At 34.8% G+C, this 21640-nt stretch overlaps 1 protein-coding gene across 10 annotated transcripts in view; it reads left to right on the top strand.

Moving 5' to 3' along the window:
- KIF20B (kinesin family member 20B) overlaps window positions 1–21640 on the top strand; it is a 67356-nt gene that overhangs the window by 28863 nt on the left and 16853 nt on the right. For all 10 annotated transcript variants that reach the window (XM_059169495.1, XM_059169500.1, XM_059169501.1 and 7 more), the window contains 8 exons: window positions 1977–2130; window positions 6293–7532; window positions 7872–8010; window positions 13578–13697; window positions 15588–15648; window positions 16664–16789; window positions 17655–17782; window positions 19166–19321. In XM_059169495.1, the coding sequence (XP_059025478.1) occupies window positions 1977–2130; window positions 6293–7532; window positions 7872–8010; window positions 13578–13697; window positions 15588–15648; window positions 16664–16789; window positions 17655–17782; window positions 19166–19321 (2124 nt within the window). The remainder of the gene's footprint in view (window positions 1–1976; window positions 2131–6292; window positions 7533–7871; window positions 8011–13577; window positions 13698–15587; window positions 15649–16663; window positions 16790–17654; window positions 17783–19165; window positions 19322–21640) is intronic.

The raw sequence follows: 21640 nt of genomic DNA, 5'->3' as shown, positions 1-21640 counted from the left end.
CTGCTCCGAGGGAAGCCTTCTTCTCCCTTTCCCCCTACCCTTCTTGTGTTCCCTCTCTCACTGTGTCTTTCTCTGTCAAATAAATAAATAAAATCTTAAAAAAAAAACCAACTTAGCAATGTTCCTATTTTAATAGTCCTAGCCTATAAATAGATTTTTTAGATTGGTTGTAGATTCTGTTACCAGCTAGGTTTAAATAGTATGTGAAATTTTTCACGTAAATACGTAAACAAATGTGAAGTAATTTGGAACTTAACCTGATGTGCTATTTAATTGTTGATCTAGGTCACTGTTCCAAAACTTGTGTTGAAAGCAGACTCTTCCTAATGATAAACTTTATTTTGAATGGTAGTTCTTGATCATTTAATATCCACACATACTCTAGGGGCAGAAAAGACTCCTTTCAGTAACAGTTGTGTAGGGGCCCCTGGGTGGCTCAGTAAGTTAAAGCCTCTCCCTTCAGCTTGGGTCATGATCCCAGGGTCCTGGGATCGAGCCCCGCATTGGGCTCTCTGCTCAGCGGGGAGCCTGCTTCCTCCTCTCTCTCTGCCTACCTCTCTGCCTACTCGTCTGTCAAATAAATAAATAAAAAATCTTAAAAAAAAAATATCAGGGCGCCTGGGTGGCTCAGTGGGTTAAAGCCTCTGCCTTCAGCTCAGGTCATGATCCCATAAGGCTTTCTGCTCAGCGGGGAACCTGCTTTTTCCTCTCTCTCTCTGCCTGCCTCTCTGCCTACTTGTAATCTCTGTCTGTCAAATAAAATAAATAAAATCTTTAAAGAAAAAAAACAGTTATGGAGGATAGATTTTTTTTTGGAGAAGTTGTGTAACTTGAAGGAGGGAAAAAATGATCAGATCATTTCCCAAGAGTGAGGGAAGAGACAACTTGACCTGTCATGCAGTGTTTGAAAACTCTTAGGCTCTGTCACAGGTGTGATCTTTCTATTCCAGGATTTTGTTATTTCTCAGTGCTACCAGGGGACTAATTGTGAGAATAGCGGTTTTTCATCATGAGACCCTCTTATCTAAAAAAACTGCTTTAAAAAACCTCATTAATTTATAATTAAAAAAGGCATCTAATCTCCTGAATAAAATGTTTGATTTTATGATGGAAAATGACTTTTTGTTTTTCATGCACTTTTTTTTAATCCCTAGAAATGGTTTGCTACCAGCAGAAGGGATTTAAATAATCTTTGCATTTAAAAAAAAACTCTGACTTTACTATACCTTTGATCATTTTATAAACTAGTCCTTAACTGCTGAGTTTTACCCTTCCTTTTCCCAGATAACAGTATATAGTATCCTTTTCTGCTAGCCTTTTAGGGAGGCATAATATTTGCTTTAAAAAAATAGAAGTCTAAGTGATTTTTATTGTTTAGATAAATAAGAGGCTCAGTTTTAAGGCTGTCTGTAGACTGTATATCTTTAAATATATATAGGCTATATATTTAAAGCTATATTTAAAGCTAAGGCCAAAAATTATTTTTCTGGGAGTTGTTAAAGTATAAAAAAATGCTGCCTATCTTTCAGAGGCTTTGGTAACAAAACAGTTGTTGAGTTTCTAGAGTGGAACCTCAAGATTTTAAGGTCAAGTATATAAAACAATTTTGTCATAGTGTTTTGTATTTTTCTTTTCAAAACACATTTTGAATGTGACTGGGGTAAGTATTTTAGGGTTTTTCAGTAATAATATCTAGCCCATTAACAATGAATTTGCTTGTAGGTATCAGGATAAAGTTATATGCTTAACTGACTTTAAGATAAGTGTTTTTGTTTTCCTTACTGAATGTACAAGTTAGTTAATATTATTCTCTTGCCAGAGCCATCAGTTATTTAGGGTGAGACTTAAGAAATAATTTAGAAAATGTTTCAACAAATTTGAAAATAAAATTTTTACGCTACACTACTGAAACATAATTCCTATAGCTTTTGTTTCTTACAGCTTTGTATATGCCAACTAATCTTTATTTATTTTAGCATAAGGATGGTACATTTTCTTTAATAATAAACAATAAATCGGCTTCTGATGAAACCACTGAAGTGCCTGAGGACAACAAAACCAAAACTGATTTGGGAAGAAAAAGAATAAATAAAAATGAACTTCAACTAGAAGAGCCACCAGCAAAGAAAGGTACTACTTAACTTGCCATTAGGAGGGCTTTCAGAAAGTTAGTTCCTAAGCTGGTAATGGGAAAAGTTGTAAATAGAAGGAAATTTTTATTAAAAAAAAAACCAAGAAAATGTATATGTCACTGATTTTTTGCTAACATGTTATAGACTACCTGGAGTATGGGTATATGTATTTATAGCTGTCCTTTATTTTAATAAAATATTTTTAGATACTGTGTTTTTATCACATTTTGCATACGTATGATTCTTTTAACTTCTATGTCTATGGTAGTTAAAACATCACTTCTATTTTCATAATTATAGTATTTTCTTATGCCCAAATCTCCCCACATTGTTTATTCTGTCTATGAAAAGACATTTGCCAGTAAGACTTCAAGCTGAGCATTATGAAAGATGTATGTGCTCAAGTTATTGCATTTATTAGGGAATTACTAAAAAAGTAGGTACATTACTAAAGAAGTAGGTGAATGAATTACTAAAAAAGTAGGTACATGCTTACTGTATAGTATAAGTCCCTATTTATGTGGAAGATGGATCAATTTTAAAGTTCTCTCTAAGCTATTTGTTACCTCTCTTTTTTTAATTTAATTTTTTTTTTTTAAAGATTTCTTTATTTGACAGAGAGATAGAGAGCACAAGTAGGCAGAGCAGCAGGCAGAGGGAGAGGGAGAAGCAAGCTCTGCACTGAGCAGGAAGCCCGATGTGGGGCTCCATCCCAGGACCCTGGGATCATGACCTGAGCCGAAGGCAGTGGCATAACTAACTGAGCCACCCAGGCATCCCTGTTATCTCTTTTAGAAAACTGTTGTAATGTGATACAGGGAGTAAGGGCTTTCTAAGAGGTTTAGAAACGTAGCTTTAGAAACCTTCCTAGCTGCTTCATCCTGAGAAAAATGGGTAAGTTAAGTCTTACTTTTGTTATTAGTAAAGTAAAATAAGTACCACCTGCCTCCTGGGTTGTCAACGATGAAAACAGTGGGGTAGTATATCAACTTAATAAACACCTCATAGAGCTGCAGTAAAGTGAATGTTTTCAAAAGTAGATGCCTTAGAGGATAATATTAGATATATGGTTTATGGGATGTATAGTGCTGTGTGAGCTAATAGATCGAGAATAATATGCATATGCCTTCTGTTATTCTTTGCAACTGGGAGGACAAGTTTGCTATGATTTTTTCCTCCTTTCCTCCTTTCACTTTGGTCAGTGCCATAGAATAGCTGAGAATGTAGGATCTGTAGGTCACTAAGAAGTAGAAGTGGTGGGGCATCTGGGTGGCTCAGTGGGTTAAAGCCTCTGCCTTCAGCTCAGATCATGATCCCAGGGTCCTGGGATCGAGCCCTGCATCGGGCTCTCTGCTCCGCGGGGAGCCTGTCCCCCCCGCCCCCTGGCTGCCTGTCTGCCTACTTGTGATCTCTGCCTGTCAAATAAATAAATCAATCTTAAAAAAAAAAAAAAAAAAAGAAGTAGAAGTGGCCAGGAACAAGTGAAACACACAGTGGGACTAATCCTAAAGGTAACCCATTCATGAAGAAGCATACTTAAGAACTATAGTTGTTAGCTATAAATAATTTTGATGCAGATAGATTTAAGTAAGTTTAGGTAACACGACAAAAGACTTTTTTTCTTCTTAAAGTCACAACCACTTTGACTATTTCTCAATTATTTATGTTATTAGAGACAACAGGGATTACATAAGGTGTCCTATGAAAATCGTAGCTGTAACCACCCTCCTCCCCTTTACCTCATACTAAAAAATGTCTAGAATAAAATCTCTGACTCCTTTAACCACTAGGATAAGATCAGGGGGTTGATAGTTTCATGGGATGCTTGATGCTTCATGGAAATGCAAAGCCATTTCCCCGTGGAAGTGAATTTGCTTGCTTGAGATCATTGTTTCTGTAGTTTGGGAAAACTGGTAGCCATGTGAACAGTCCAAGAAATAAGGCTTCAAATAGCAATAAAAGAGACAAACCGGAGACACAATATAGTCTGCTTACTTGTGATTTTTCAATCAAACTGTAATTGTTGTAACAGAATACAAGCAGGAGAGTATAGGTTGAATGTAGTGTAAATACTGAATTAAAGTGTCAACTGCATTCTTGTTGTTTGTGTTTAGTTTTTATAAGTTAACAATGGATACTTAAAAGTTATCCCATCTCTATTGCTGGACAAATACTTTAATGTTTTCCTAAGAAGGCTGTCCCGAATATGTTGTATAAATCTTTGGATATAAAACATTTAAAGTTTTCTCCCATCCAAGTACTAACCAGGCCCGACTGTGCTTAGCTTCCAAGATCAGACGAGTTAAGGCACGTTCAGGGTGGTATGGCTGTAGACAATTTAAAGTTTTCTGAAAGAGTAGTGTGATTGTTTGAAAAAAAAAAATTAGGTACAAAACAAATTAGTTTGATTTACCTTATGTAATTATCCTAGTTCTTGAATATGGTAAAATTAAAAGAAGAACATTACTTGATCACAAAAGTTTCACTGAGCTTTCTGTATGCACTCTAGGGTTTAGGGACTGGACTATATGTATCCATATGGTATGCATGACTCAAATCTCTTGACTCAGGATAGATAGGATCTATTTGTGAGTTCTGAATTTCTGATTGTTGTCATTTTAAACTTGCTTAGATCCTTTCTCTCTCTCTCTCCTGATGAATGGTTCAGATAGTTTTATAACTTGTTTTTATAAAGAGCATGGTTTTCTTAGAAAACCATTTCTTTTTTTTTTTTTTTTTTTAAAGATTTTATTTATTTATTTGTCAGAGAGCGAGCGAGCACAGGCAGACAGAGTGGAAGGCAGAGTCAGAGGGAGAAGCAGGCTCCCTGCGGAGCAAGGAGCCTGATGTGGGACTTGATCCCAGGACGCTGGGATCATGACCTGAGCCGAAGGCAGCTGCTTAACCAACTGAGCCACCCAGGCGTCCCTAGAAAACCATTTCTAAGAAGTCTGAACCAGTGGAGAAGATAGAGTCATTCCACTTTGGGATGACTTGCCATAACTGTAAGATGATAGGAGATAGTCTGAGGGAAGAAGGATATATTGGCTGAAAATTATTAAAAAAAGAAAAAATATGTAAGAGTAAGTGGGCAAGTTTGTTATAAAAATAGTGTAAATTTTTAAGATTTCAGAGTAGCTGGAATACTTAGAATAAATCATGAATCTCAAGGCAGTAAATTAGGAAAATGTAACTACAAACATAAGAAAAGCTTCAGAAATACACTCCTCATCAAGCTTTGATGAAAGTGACGCTCTATCACAAGGGTAATGCCATGTTTTCCCTGCACTCTTTGAGGCAGAGGAGACAATGTAATTTTATTATCTATAACAATGTAAGTTATAGATAATAAATCCTTATTCACTGAGCTTTTAAAATTAGTCCATATTAAAGAAAAGAGATCTTGGGATTCCACAGTTATAGCTGTACAGTAGCATCTAGATGGTTGGGTGAAGGAAACTAATGTGGATTGTATTCGAAGAATGAAAACTGAACTAATAAAGCTTGTTTTTGCATAAATACTATGGAAACTGAGACAGATGATACTATTTTTGTTTTCCTGAGGAAGTGGTCATAGGGTTAAGGAGTTTGACAGTTATACAGCTAGTGATGGGTAAGGCTGCATGAGAGTTTCCAGAATTTCAACCATTTTCCCCCTAATTTTAGCTATGAAAATACAAGGTACTCAGTTTTCAAGTCATTCATTTAGTAGATCTGTAATACAGTTGTGCTTTTAAATTATCTTTAGGATTTGGAATGTCTGCATTGGGGTGTCTCATGTGATTTCCTTCCCTCTGTCCCACATTATAATAATAACAAATATTAGTAGATAATTGAAATTATCTACTAATTAGTAGATAATTAGTAGATAATTGAAAGAATATTGAAAGTTATAAAAAAATTGGGTAGTTTGCGTCAGTTTTGGTGTACTTCTTTTGCTCTTTCTGCATTAATTAATGGAACTATAGTTTTTAATGGGCTTATATTGGTGTGTTTTGCAAGCTGGGTTTTTTTTTTTTTTTCACTCAGTGGCTTACTTTTGTTTTTCATTAGAAGTTTGCTTCCGTTTTTTTTTCTAATGTTTAAATGTTGGCTTATATGGTAACTTTTTGGTTTTCTTAAGATTTACCCGATTAATAGCAATTTTCTTATTTTTAAAGGATCTATTCATGCTAGTCCAACTATCACTGAAGATGAAAAGAAAAGTGAAGAAATGCAGAAGAGCATTTCAGAAGATAGGGAAGGCATTAGAATTTTACAAGAAAATAATGAAGAGCTGAAAATATGTTTACTTTCCACTGAAAATGAACTTAAAAATGAAAAGGCAGAAAAAGCAGAATTAAATAAAAAGATTATTAGTTTGCAGCAGGAACTTTCTCTTTCTGAAAAAAAGAGTTTTACTTTAAGTATAGAGGTCCAACAAATTCAGTCAAATTATGATAATGCAATTTCTGAGTTACATGTGCAGAGAGGTATAAATCAAGAACAAGAGGAAAAGATTGTGAGATTGTCAAAGGAGATAGAAACCGCTAGGAAAAACATCACAAATAATGTTTCCCAAATTAAATTAATGCAAGCAAAAATAGATGAACTGCGAATGCTTGATTCAGTTGCTCAGATCTCAAACATAGATTTACTCAATCTCAGGGATCTGTCAAGTGGTTCTCAAGAGGATAATTTGCCAAATACACAGTTACACCTTTTAGAGAATGATAATTTGGTAAGTAAGCAGGTTAAAGAATATCATACTCAAGAACTCAGTAGGGAAAGTTCTTTCCATTCTAGTATTGAGGCCATTTGGGAAGAATGCAAGGAAATTGTAAAGGTCTCTTCCAAAAAGAGTCATCAGATCCAGGAACTGGAACAACAAATTGAAAAGTTACAGGCAGAATTAAAAGGTTGCATGGCTGAAAACAATAGATTAAAAACAGAGGAGAAGGAGAATAAAAATCAAGGTGACCTACTAAAAGAAAAGGAAAATCTTATACAGCAGCTGCAACAAGAATTGCAAGAAAAAAATATTTCTCTTGATAATCAAGTACAACATGTAGTTGAAGGGAAGAGAGCACTTTCAGAACTTACACAAGATGTTACTTGCTATAAGATGAGAATAAAAGAACTTGAAGCAATTTTAGAAACTCAAAAAGATGAATGCAATCATTCAGCCAAGTTAAAACAAGAAATTTTGGAAAAGGAATCTGTCATCTTAGAGCTAGAACAAAATCTAAAGGAATTTCAAGCAAATCTTCAGGATTCTGTCAAAAACAACAGAGATTTAAGTGAAAGGGAAGTCAAGTTGAAAGAAGAAATCTCACAATTAACAAGTAATTTGCAAGATGCAAAGCATTCACTTCAGTTAAAGGAAGAAGAAAAGGAAACCAACTTGCAAAAAGCAGAAAAGTAAGATAATGTTATTAAAATATTTAAAAATGTACAAAGGGTTTATTTTATCAGTTTTCCTCTATCTTTTAAATTATTTAGGTGGGTATAACTTAATCTAGCATAGTGTGTTTAAAGAGTAAAGAACTTGAACTTAGTTCAACTAAGTCTTTGGAACTAAAAGTTATTGCAAAAATCTGTTCATAAAATAACATGAAATCTTCTATGAAGGACTCAGTCATTGATTGGACAGTCTGGGATTCTGAAAATTTAGAATTTTATAGGTTGTTACTAGCTCACATGTATGATCCTGTGTGGTTTGTGGTGTGTCACTATAGAAAAATGATTTGTGTTCTTTAGGTTGAAAGAGGAGCTATCTGCAAGCTCTGCCCTTACACAGACTCTGAAAGCAGATCTTCAGAGGAAGGAAGAAGATTATGCTGAGCTGAAAGAGAAACTCACTGATGCCAAAAAACAGATTGAGCAAGTTCAGAAAGAGGTAGGTTATTTGAAAAGTTGTGTGGCCAATTTAAATAACAAAGATTGTTTTCATTATAGAGCACATTTTTTGACACTAATTTTAGAATAAAACATTTATCAACTCAATTTTTTTTTTTTTAAGTGAGAAGAACACTTATTTCACAAAAGAAAGCTTAAAGTGAAGAATGTCCAACATTAGGAAAAAATATGTGGGGGAGATCTTGGGGGAAGGGTAAAAGAGGTGGTGGGGATTAAGAGCACATTAATCACTAATGATGAGCACTGAGTAATGTGTGGAATTGTTGAACCACTGAAACTAATATAACACTCTGTTAGCTTTGCTGTAATTAAAATAAAAAACAATAAATTTCAAAAAAAAAAAATGTGCCTCGTGTAGTACTAGAATCTTTTTCTCTATTAAGGACTGCCCAGTTCAGTTCCCCACCAAAAGTAAAAAGCAGACTTCTGTTTGCAGATAATATTCACAAGAGTATGCAGTATAGTTGTTACAAGTTTTTATCATAGTTTAGTTTGAAAATAGGAAATACAATCACTGATTCCAAATACAAAATATACAAATGTGCATTCAGTGAGAAAATTCCCTCCCAGCTGTCCCAGTGATCAAGTTTCTCTTCAAGGCATCATATGACACCAGTTATTTTCTTTTTCTTTACTTCTTCCTCTTTCTATCCTTTTTTTTTTCCTCTTTGTTTAAAAAAAAATGAAAGCATCCTGTAAACACTGTTGTAAATCTTAGTTTTTTCACTTAGTAGTGCATCTTGGCTGTCGTATCAGGGTAACATAGTTATTTTATGACTACAAAATTTTATGACTACAAAATGATCACAAAATTATGACAGAAATGTTAATTGGTCCTGGATTGTTGGACAATTCAGATGATTTCATCTTCTTCTGATTGACCTTATGTAGCAAAATTATTTGAACATTTACGAGTCATTCTTAAGTAGAATTTTGTTGGTACATTGTAATTTGGTATTTATTATGCTTGTTATGCCAATTTATATGCCAGAAGTAATGTATGAGAATAAGAGTATTTCTTTCACCCTTATCCACAAAGTAGTATTTTATCATATTTTTTTTATATTTGACAGATAAAGAGTATATATCTGTGGATGCCTGGGTGGCTCAGTCAGTTAAGCATCAGCCTTTGGCTTGGGTCTTGATTATGGGATACTGGGTATGAGCCCTGTGTTGGCTTCGTGCTCTGTGGGAGGCCTGCTTCTCCTTCTTCTTCTGACTACAGCTTCCCCTGCTTGTGCTCTCCCTCTCTGTCAAATAAATAAAATCTTAATAAAAAGTATAATTCTGTTTCTAATTTTAAAAACTTTAGTTTTAAAAAAGTCACTGTAATTCCAGTTTGCATTTTTCTAATTATGAGTGAGTATCATTTTGTTTAAAAGCCATTTGTGTGTGTGTGTGTGTGTGTGTGTGTGTGTGTGTTTCTGTGAGCTGTGTATTCATATCTTGGGCTTCTTAAATTTGGGTTATTGATTTTTATTCTGTTTTTAAATTAGTTTTGCGTTATAGGATCCTATAACATATTCAGGAAGTTAATCTTTTTAAGAGTATGAATTGTAGACCCCTGCCCTTATTGCTGTTTTTCTTGGTAAGGTTCTTTTTGTTTAGATCAAATTTTTGATTTTCATGAATTTAAATTTATTAATTTTCCTATTCTGACTCCTTGATTTTGTCTTGTAGTTAGACTTTTTCTAAAAGCCGAAACGGTTTTATTATTTTTATTTATTTCTTTTTTTAAAAAACTAAGAGAATTTTAAAGAATTATATAATATTACTTTGAGTTAGTCACAAAGAATATTTAATGTGTAAGGTCTGTGAAATTGATACAGCAAATGCTTGTGGGTCCCATCCCTATAGGTTTCCTACCTCCATAGAAGTTATTACATTGAATGTTTTGTGTTTATCTTTTATCTTCTAAAAATATAATTTAAGTCATACCTATTTTTTATTTCTAAGCAGTATATTGTATTTTTCTGAGACTCTTTATTTTTCACATATTCCTGAGGTTCATTTATATATGGTTGTAATAACTACTTCCACCCTTGTGTGAAGGGTGTGTGCAATTTATTTATCTATTTGCCAGTTGACCAGTCAGACTTTTTTCTTCTTTTTTTGCTCTTAGAAACTGTATTCCTCTCTTACACATGCCTGTGGGTATACTTGTGCAAGAGTTTATATTCCGGGGGTGGAATTGTTTGATCAGAGGATATGAAGGGGTATATCATTGTCATTTGAAATGGCATTCCTCTGATTACTTAATGAAGTACAGCATCTATTCATGTTTTTATTGGATATTTGTCTCTTCTGGTTTCTACTCTATGAAATCATTTGTTGATATTTTCTTTCTTTTTTTTAAGATTTTATTCATTTGAGAGAGAGAAAGAACATAAGCAGGGGGAGAGACAGAGGGAGAGGGAGAAACAGACACCCTGCTGAGCTCAGAGCCCAACTTGGGGCTTGATCCCAGTACCTAGATATCATGACCTGAGCCAGAGGCAGATGTTTAACCATTTGAGCCACCCAGGTGCCCCTATATTTTCTTTCTTCCTTTTTTTTTAAAATATTTTTTTCTTTTTTTATTAACATATAACATATTATTAGCCCCAGGGGTACAAGTCTGTGAATCTCTAGGTTTACACGCTTCACATCACTCACCATAGCACATACCTTCCCCAATGTCCATAACCCCACCACCCTCATATTTTCTTTTAATTGTGCGATCCTTTATTTTTATTTTAAAGATTTTATTTATTTATTTCACAGAAAGAGAGAACACAAGTTGGGGGGCGGGGAGAAGCAGAGGGAGAAGGAGAAGCTGACTCCCCACTGAGCAGGGAGCCAGATTTGGGGCTTAATCTTAGGACCCCAGGATCATGACCTTAAGCCAAAGGCATTCGCTTAACCGACTGAGCCACCCAGGTACCCCTGTTTTACAATGCAAAATACTGTGATGTTTCTTGTAATTACATACAGAAGGTTTCCAGGTCATGTGACAAATATTTCAGTACTAGATCAGATTAGAAATGTAAGACAGTAAAGATGACTTAAACTATAATTAGTTATAGGAAAATTCTTAGTCAAATCAGTAAGTTCAAAGCAATGTGGCATAATTTGGGAAAGCACTTGTCACTCAAAAGATTTGGATTGTTTACTTTCTAGACATGTAAAGTCCCTGGTTTAAGATACTATTTCTGAGCACCATGATTATCAGTAACCATTTCAGGCATGGTATAATTGACTTTGACTCAAGTGGAACCAATTACTTAAATAATAGCTCTTTTTTCCAATTAAATAATAACTTTTTCTAATTAAACCTTTTTATTGTATATATTATTTGGAAAAAAAATTTTCAAAGACTTTATTTATTTATTTGGCAGAGACAGAATGAGAGAGGGAACACAAGTGGGGAGGAGCAGAGAGAAAGGGAGGGAGAAGCAGGCTTCCTACTGAGCAGAGAGCCTGATGTGGGGCTCAATCCCAGAACCCTCAGGGGCTCATGACCTGAGCCAAAGGCAGACGCTTAATGACTGAACAACCCAGGCGCCCCTGGAAATATTTTTTAACAAATGTAGATTTAAATGAAAGCCTTCTTCCCAAACGTTTCTCTTTTCTTTTTAAATATAACAGCTCTTGTCAGTGTTCTTTTAGATCACTTTTAGATCACTAAAGCGCACTTTTTTTAAATTTAAAAAATAATTTTAAGGATTTTATTTATTTGAGAGAGAGGGAAGAGGGGCAAAGGGAGAGGGAGAAGCAGACTCCCTGCTGAGCAAGGAGCCTGATGTGGGGCTCCATCCCAAGACCCCAGGATCATGATCTGAGCCAAAGACAGATGCTGAACTGACTGAGCCACCCAGGCACCCTAAAACACACTTCTGGATCATGAAAACACAAAGTAATTATTTAGATACATATATTATGTTGTATTTAACATAGTGTATTAGATTAATTTATCTAATGAGATATATATATATTGTGCTTAACAATGTATGTAAATACTGTACATACTTATATGTTTTTATTTTTGTTTATGGGATCACCTATATATAAAGATTGCTTTTTAACTTCGAGATTTTTTTCATCCCACTTTTTATAAGTGTATCTCTTCTTCAGTTATGTTACTAGTATTCTAATAATCGTTATAAAGATTGTTTTCTCTTTTTCAAAATAATGTGTAATGTCAATGCTAGTACTACTACTACTACTAATAGCTTACTCTGGGTCAGTTATGCTGAGTTTATACATAATATTTCATTTCGTTCTCAGACAAATATTAGGGGTAGGCATTGTTTTTAATTATGTATTGTAAGGTATAACTTGTTCAAGTTCACTTAGCTAGTAAATGGTAGAGCCAGGATGGAAACTGACGTGGTCCCTATGTGCATATTGATGCAACACATGATCTTTATTTATTATTGGTTGGCAGTTTATACCTGTAAAATTGATAAGGTTGGTGTTTGTTACTACAAGTCCCACATTTTTAAACAAAATAAGCAGTTAAATAAATAGTCTTAATGTATGATTATAAAGGAAATATGTATTGTAGTAAGTTTGGAACTTTCAGAAAGTCTAAAAAGGAATGTAAAAATTCCCTGAAACCAAACCACTCAGAGCTATTATTATTAAGTATATTTCCAGGCTCTTTATGAAGGAGAACTTTTTTCAATTAATTTTCTTCATTTTATAAATCTCTAGAATTGATGTGATGGAAATGAAATTGGCATAAAGATGTTTGTAGATTATATATATATTTTTTGTGAAGATTTACATACTAGTTCATAGTGCTTTTGATTTCTCTAACAAGTTTGTAGAACGAGGTTACCAGTAAAATAAAAGATCAACTGACCTTCACATACATGAATAACTTTTGTTCTTGTAACTGTTCCATTTTCATCCTCTGTGGGCCATTATTTGCTTTTAAAGTATTTCTTGTTTTACTGGATCACGTTACTCAATAACTGTTGGAAAAGTGAGCCAGTATTTTCCTCTTAGAGTATCTTTATTGATTTCTTTGTGATAATGGTTTTGCTGTTGCAAGGAGCTGTGTTGATTCTTTTTTTGAGAGCACTTACAGAGTTTGAGATTCTTAAAATATCGTTAGAAGAAAATGATCTTTTCATGTGCATTCTCCTTTAGTGTATTAAGAAATTTCCTGATAATTTGAAGTCATATCATACAGTATGTTAGAATCTATAATTTTTCTAAAGGTTTTTTTTTTTTTTAAAGATTTTATTTATTTATTGGAGAGAGACAGGAAGAGAGATAGTGAGACAGTGAGAATATGAGCGGAAGAAGAGGGAGAAGCCCCAAAGTGGGGCTCAGTCCTAGGACTCTGGGATCATGACTTGATTCAAGGCAGATGTTTAACTGACTGAGCCACCTGGGCACCCCTCTAATGGGTTTTAGTATATGTGCTGCCGAAGCGAGCACTCTAATGGGTTTTAAAAGATAACAAATTTTTGAACCACTGGCCATGAATTTTAAACGTCAACAAAAATTTAGTATTTATAAAAATATTTAATTTGTTTTATAAACATTACTTTTTAGGTTTCTGTAATGCGTGATGAGGAGAAATTACTGCGGATTAAAATTAATGAACTGGAGAAAAAGAAAAACCAGTGTTTGCAGGAAATAGATATGAAACAGCGAACTATTCAGCAACTCAAGGTAACAGTCTTGTTTTTAAAAATAGTTTAAGTAGATTCTGTTATACGTTTTAGTGTCTACTTAAATGTATCTATTCTTTTTTTCTTTTAAAGATTTTATTTATTTATTTATTTGAGGGAGTGAGTGCGAGTGGGGGAAGGGTACAGAGAGAGAGAAAGAAAGAGAATCTCAAGCAGTCTCCCCACTGAGCTTGGAGCCCGATGCTGGCCCTGATCTCCTGATCCTGCAATCATGATGTGAGCCAAAATCGAGAGTCAGACACTTAGCCAGCTGAGCCAGGCAGGCACCTCAGTGTATCAGTTCTTTATAACAGATTCTCTCTTGACTATTTCTGGAATCTAAAAATTAATTACTTAAATAAGGTCATAGTGATTTGCTTCTAATGAATAGAGTATGGAAAGGAAAAATTAGTAACTTCACAGTAGAGAAACCTGGCAGACACCACCTTAACCAGGTGTTCAAGAATGACATCACCAGTAGTAAATCATATTGATACCATGTGCTTCCTGATTTGACCTGTGTGACCAGAAAGACACATCTCTTATGTGGTATTTTTCCCCCCAAATCCATAACTTCAGTCTAATCATGAGACAACATCAAACAAATCCAAACTGAGGATGTTTGTATACAATACCTGACCAGTAAAAAGTGTCAGGGCCATTAAAGAAAGGGACTACCAAGGACTTCTCACAAATTGGAGGAGATTAAGGGGACACGATTACTAAATTCAGTCTTATATCCTATATGAGATCCTAGAAGCAAAAAACGATATTCACTGGAGAAACTGGTGAAATCCAATACAGTCTATAGTGTTATTAAAATTATTTATAGCAGTGCTAATTTCTTTTTTTCATACAAAGATGATTGTTTCCATATTTTAAATAATAGAGCATAGAGTCTCAACTGCTCATATTTTGGTCCAGTGTTTCTTGATTTTTAAATAAATATACTGTGGTAATACAAGAGTTAACATTAGGGGAAGCTAAGTAGAGCTTATACGGAATATGTTTGCTATCTTTGTGACTCTTCTGTAATTCTAAAACCATTTCAGAAAAAAAAGCAAAAAGAAAATGAAGCTCATGTCTTACAAAAAGTAGCAAAATCCCTTTATAAGTGGTTAAATTTTGCTTGACATCAGTTAAATGGATTTGGCAACAATTATAAAGTGGATTTATTGTATTCTTTGCATGTTGACTTTTGAATGAAGCCAACTAATGACTAAGTGTAAACACATGATTTTAATTTTTAACTGAATCTAATCCTAATAAAACAGTCTGTGCTTTCATAATAGGTTTCTGAGATTTTCAGGTTCTGTAATGAAAAGACTTGAAATGTAAGGAGATAGTGTTGATGTTAAATGAGATAGGAAGTGAAAGTTGGATTACCTGATAGGTTAAAACTAGAATTGGAGGATTTCCAGAGCCCGTAATGTACTCTTGCCTCTTGTGGCTCCTGTTACTTTTTTCAAACTCCCCAGCTACTTCCTACATAGAGGGGGTGGAAGACCCTATTTTTCTGCCCTTTAAATTTATTGATAAGAGGCTTTTTTTTTTTTATGGCATTCCTTGTTCCTCCTATGTTAAATGCATAGTAAACCTCCATTTCTTCATTTCTTCTTTTTCTGGTGTGTAGGAGAACATGGTAGCTTAAAAAAATTGAGTAAATAAAATGACTGGGTAGTAAACTTTGTGGTGGATTAAATGTGTCAAGTTTTTTCACCCAGCCCTTTTTTCCAGGGCAAAAGAAACTTGGAAGCATGAGACTAGTAGTCAACCTTGTGGGAGAGAGATTTCAAACCCAACATTGCACCCTGTTTTCAGGTTTCACTGTTAAATACCACTGTTCATTTTAGTTACATTTGCATTGAATTCATGCTTTTTCATCTTGCAGGAGCAGTTAAGTAATCAAAATGTGGAAGAAGCTATGCAACAGTATGAGAGAGTGTGCAAAGGTCAGGAACAAACCTCTACTTCCAGTACTAAAATAACTGCAGAATAGGTAGTCACCATAACAATTGAGTTGGCATTTTCCTTTGAAATTTATAAAGTAAGGGCAACAAAAGATGTAACTTTATCAAAAGAGAAGAGCATTGATTTTAGTGAGTGACTTGTAAACATAAAGTTTATTCTTTTTTTTTTTTTTAAGATTTTATTTATTTATTTGACAGAGGGAGAGCAAGAGTGGGAACACAAGCAGGGGGAGTAGGAGAGGGAAAAGCAGGCTTCCTGCTGAGCAGGGAGTCCTGCTCAGTGGGGCTCAATCCCAGGACCCTGGGATCATAACCTGAGCCAAAGGCAGACACTTAATGACTCAGCCACCCAGGCCACCCAAAAAGTTTATTCTTAGAAAAATAAAACATTAAGAAACATACAGTGGAATACTATGCAGCCTTCAAAAGAAATGAAATCTTGCCATTTGCAATGATGTGATGGAATTAGACGGTATTATGTTAAGTGAAATAAGTTAATCAGAGAAAGACAATTATCATATGATCTCTCTAATATGAGGAATTTGAGAGTCTAGGCGGGGGCTTGTTGGGAGGTAGGGAGGGTAAAAATGAAACAAAATGGGATCGGGAGGGAGACAAGCCATTAGAGACTCTTAATCTCATGAAACAAACTGAGGGTTGCTGGGGCGGGGGTAGGGATAGTGGCTGGGTTATGGACACTGAGCAGGGTATGTGCTATGGTGAGTGCTGTGAAATGTGTAAGCCTGATAATTCATAGACCTGTACGCCTGGGGCAAATAGTACATTATATGTTAATAAAAAAGCCAGAAATATTCAGTTAAACGAATATTGATTTTTAAGTAATGGCCAGTATTTTGTGAAAAACAAAGTCATTAGTTACATTGGTCACAATGAATGGAATAGCTTTTTAGACAAAATCATGTAGGAATATATGTCAACTAAAACATCTTTAATATAGATGTTAGTAGCTTCTAAAATGTTCTCTCTGAATTTTTAGATGTAAATGTTAAAGAAAAAATAATTGAAGACATGCGAATGACCCTGGAAGAACAGGAACAAACTCAGGTGGAACAGGAACGAGTGCTCGAGGCTAAGTTAGAGGAAGCTGAAAGACTGGCCACAGGTAAAACAAGACTGCTCAAATATCTCCAGACCCACTTGACATTTTCTGTATTTCCCTAGATTTCTTTCCTTTTTAAATATTTTTTAGTATTTTATTTTAAAGATTTTATTTATTTATTTGACAAAGACAGCGAGAGAGGGAACACAAGCCGGGGGGAGTGGGAGAGGAAGAAGCAGGCTCCTTGCCCACCAGGGAGCCTGATGTGGGGCTCCAACTCTGGGATCATGACCTGAGCTGAAGGCAGATGCTTAATGACTGAGCCACCCAGGTGGCCCAAGTGGTTTAGTATTTATAATAATTCATAGTGAAAAAGTATTGGTTTGTTTTTGGAGTGTCCTATCACTTGCTATTTTCCAGTGTGATGAAAATTGTTTTATCTAAGTAAAATCATGCATAGTAAAGAGAGAATAAGGATACTTCCATAATAACCAGATGGTAACTTACAATGTTTCCCAGACATTAAAAACGAATTTTCAACTAAGTTTCAGCTCTGTCCAGCTTCTTAGTATCATCTTGTATGTTTATCTTGGTAAATACTCTGATTCCATCCTTCAGAATACCATCACAGTTTCTTTGATATTTTGAGAACCATGTGAGATTTCCTGTATAATGAAGATTGAGATGTGTTTATACTGTATACTCTGAACACTGTTCAGTGAGCTCCTAAGAGGTCCTCATACTTACTCTTCTCTGGGCATTTTATAAGAACTCTTCAAAGTGCAGCCCTTAGAATTGTCTCAGTTCTATCTGTGTTTATGTTTTTCTTCTGGGCTCTACTGATTCTTGTCTGTATCTTATGCTGTATGTATCTCTATATAGTATAACTTACATGTGCTTTAAAAAATAATTTACGTTTTCAAATTAGAATTGGAAAAATGGAAGGAAAAGTGCAACGATCTGGAAGCCAAAAGTAATCAAAGTTCAAACAGAGAACTTGAAGATAACACAGATACACATAGTGTAAAGCTCAGTAAGCTTCAGGATGAGTTACAGGTATGATTTGCTGTATGTATGTATCTAGCCCTGGTATTTCTTATGAGAGGAGAATTCAGCGAATACTTTAAAATTAATTTAAATATGGGGGAAACATTACCTGGGAAATGTTAACATATAGGTATAATTTTTCAGTATACATTGAGATGACATTGGGGCAGAAATTCCCAAGATACAAACCACTATTAGTGCCAATGAAAATACAGTGGTCGGGTCTGCTCTTTTATATTCTGTATATTTAATTCTTGAATCATTACCTCTTATATGTTTGTACCTATTTTTCTACTCCTTAAACCTCTTAGTTCTCAAATTCTGCTATGGAAAAGAGGACTGTTAGGAAGAGTATTTTGTATATAATCATTTTAATTTTCAGTTATAAATTTGGAAAAGAATACAGTTGTGTATCTGGACACTGGAATATACTTGAAACTGTATTATATAAAGGATATTCTGTTTTGCATTTGTATTTTTTCCATGTTCAGTTCTAAATACTGTATAGAATACAACATATGGAGAAAATATTTTTAATGGGGTTTACCAAATACCATTTAAAATTTTATATGTTTTATTAAAAGGAACTAGTTTTGAAATTGAAGAAAGCATAATAGTGATTTTAAAAAGTTGGCTGCATCTAAATTATTTTCTTAAATTCATGCTATATGTAATCAGATACTGAACAAATAAAAAAATACTTTCTTTTGTTAACTATTAATTATATATTCTAGAATTTACCCTTTCTATTGGGAAAATCCCAAAGCAGAACAAAGTAAATACTCCATTATTTATGAAAAAATATTAGCTATATTGGGAATGTTCATATTTAGGAGTATTGGTTTATTTTATGTTCTCAAATGATTAATCACATAGATTATAAACTTTGTAATTCTGGAATGGAAATTACTGATCAGCTATATCCTCAGTCTAGCCATTCCCAGTGTTCCTCAGATTCATGAATGTCCTGTTGCACAAGTTATTTTTTACTTGGCATCGTGTCTACCCAGAAATATTTTATTTTTAAAACCATACAATTAGAAATGACCATCACAAACCAAGGCTTTTTCTTTTCTGGCATTAAGAAGGCTTGGGTCTTTATAACTGTTTCAGAAATAGAATTTGTTTGTTCTTAAGGTCACTGATGAAGGAGAGTCCTTAAATGGTTTATAAAAGAAAGTCCATTTGGAAAAGGAAACAAGCAGTGTTCATTTTATAATCCGAAATAAATTCTGATCTTATCATTGTTTAAGGAAAAACACTTATTTTTAATTTTCAAAAAGGTAAAAAAGTGATAGGTTATATGATATGTTTTAAAAATAAATTTGTTGACTGTTGCTTAAGTATTATTTAAGCACGTGATAGTTATTTGTATGATTTTTATATACATAGGAATGTGAACATAAATATAAAGCCGATAGGAAGAAATGGCTAGAAGAAAAAATGATGCTTATCACTCAGGCAAAAGAAGCTGAGAATCTTCGAAACAAAGAGATGAAAAAATATGCTGAAGACAGAGAGCGTTATTTAAAACAACAAAATGAAGTGGTCGGTAACAATTGTACTTTATCTTTGATGTATTTCACCAGCTTCATTCGTTTGTTAAGTTTATCCCTGAGATTTTTACCAGTCTTTACATGGTTGCCTGATTTTCTCACTCTTTTAAAAGACAGTCTGTTTGTAAGATGACTTTTCTGTCCCAATTTTGAAGTTCACTTACGTTCTTATTTTAACTTACTTCAGTCCATTTAGCAAGTTGGGAAAATGCCTAATTACATCTTAGTATCTAGATACAGAGCTTAAACATCTCTTTCTTTTGATTGCTACAGGGTGAACTCTATTCTAAAATTTTGCATTGTGAACTGTAGATTCTATTAATATGGTGTATGTTATCTCATAAGCTGATTTTTTAAAAAAAGATTTTATTTATTTGACAGATAGAGATCACAAGTAGGCAGAGAGGCAGGAGGAGAGAGGGGGAAGCAGGCTCCCTGCTGAGCAGAGAGCCTGATGTGGGGCTCAATCCCAGGACCCTGGGATCATGACCTGTGCCGAAGGCAGCGGTTTTAACCCACTGAGCCACCCAGGTGCCCCTCATAAGCTGATTTTATCAGGACTTTTAATTAAAAAGTCATTTATGGGTGCCTGGGTGGCTCAGTTGGTTGAGCATCTGACCCTTGGTTTTGGCTCAGGTCATGGTCTTGGGGTCATGAGATCGAGCCCTTTGTTGGTATCCACAGTAAATATGGAGTCTGCTTGAGATTCTCTCTCCTTCTCCGTCCCTCCCCATGCTTGTGCTCTTTTCTGTTTCTAAAATAAATAAATAAAAAAAATTTTTTAAAGATTTTTATTTATTTATTTCACAGACAGAGATCACAAGTAGGCAGAGAGAGACCAGGGAAGCAGACTCGCCACTGAGCAGGGAGCCTGATGTGGGGCTTGATCCCAGGATGCTAGGATCATGACCTGAGCCGAAGGCAGAGGCTTAATCCACTGAGCCATCCAGGCACCCCTAAAATAAATAAAATCTTTTAAAAAAAGTCAGCTAAATAGTTTCTTGAAGGCGATAAGTAAAAATACCCCTCAGTTTTTATCTTCAGTAGCTATAGCTCTTAATGGCAATTCTTAGCTTGTTTTTCCTCTCCTGTTTTAATTGACTGCTTAGTCTGTTTGACACCGTATGTTGCCAACAGAAAAAAGAAGTTAAAAGGTATTGTTGGTCTTAGGAAAGCTATTGTGCAACACATTGACTTTGTCTTTAAATGAAAAGCCTCCTTTCAGTAGTAGTAAGTTGGCAGTATCACATTGTCGTTGCTGGTTATTTTTGTTTGTTTATGACAGAATTTTACAGATAATTGCTGAGCTTCCTTTTAAAACGAAGATACTAATTTTCAGTAAGTTAAGGGTGATTTTCCCCCTGATTTTTAAAAATAATTTTACCTTTTTGGAAACCATTTTATTTACAGAAAAGTTGCCAAACTACTTCAGATTTCCTGTGTACTTACTACTAACTTCTCCTGATGTTAGCACCTCACATCACAATAGTACAATGATCAAAATCAACAAATTAACATTATTGTATTTCTGTTTGCTACTTTGTGGAACATATTAGAATTTCATGGATTTTACCACTGTTATCTTTTTCTGGGTCCAGGGTCTCATCTATAATACTACATTACATTAGTTGTCTTGTTTTTGTTTTTGTTTTTTGTTTTTTTAAGATTTTATTTATTTACTTGAGAGAGAGCTAAAGAGAGAGAGAGTCTGAGCTCGGGAGAGGGACAGAAGGAGAGGGAGAAGCAGAGTCCCTGCTGAACAGAGAGCCCAATGTGGGGCTTGATCCGAGGATCCCAGGACCATGACCTAAGCCAAAGTCAGATGCTTAACTGAGCCACCCAGGTGGTCCCTAGCTGTCATTTCCTTAGAGTCTTGACTCTTTTTGTCATAAGCTAAATCATGGAAGACTAATAACTTGTCATTACTACAGCTCTGAAATGGCAACATAGTTCATGTCCCAATTCCACATGATTGAGTAGATCTTCAGAAAATGCGTTGAGCATGATTCTCTGATGCTGCATTTGTCTTAACAGGAAAGGTTGCTACTAGTTCTCTGCTCTTGTCCCACAGCCCATCATACTTTCCTAGGCAATAGTAAGAGGCAAGAAGTGGAATCAAAACTGTTGGCACTGTCCGTCACTCCAGCACTAAACCAGTAATAGAGCTATTTTCTTTTCCTAGTCAGTGATCCCTCTGGCAGCAGTGCTAGCAAGTAAACCTACATTAAGTTGTTTTGTTTTTCATTTTAAGAGCTAGAGAGCATGTTTGAGGGGCAGGGAGGGAGGATCAGGCAAAGAGGGAGAGAGAGAA

The sequence above is a fragment of the Mustela lutreola genome, chromosome 4 (assembly GCF_030435805.1).
Source record: "Mustela lutreola isolate mMusLut2 chromosome 4, mMusLut2.pri, whole genome shotgun sequence".
NCBI lineage: Eukaryota > Metazoa > Chordata > Mammalia > Carnivora > Mustelidae > Mustela > Mustela lutreola.
This window is presented reverse-complemented; position numbering and strand designations above follow the sequence as displayed.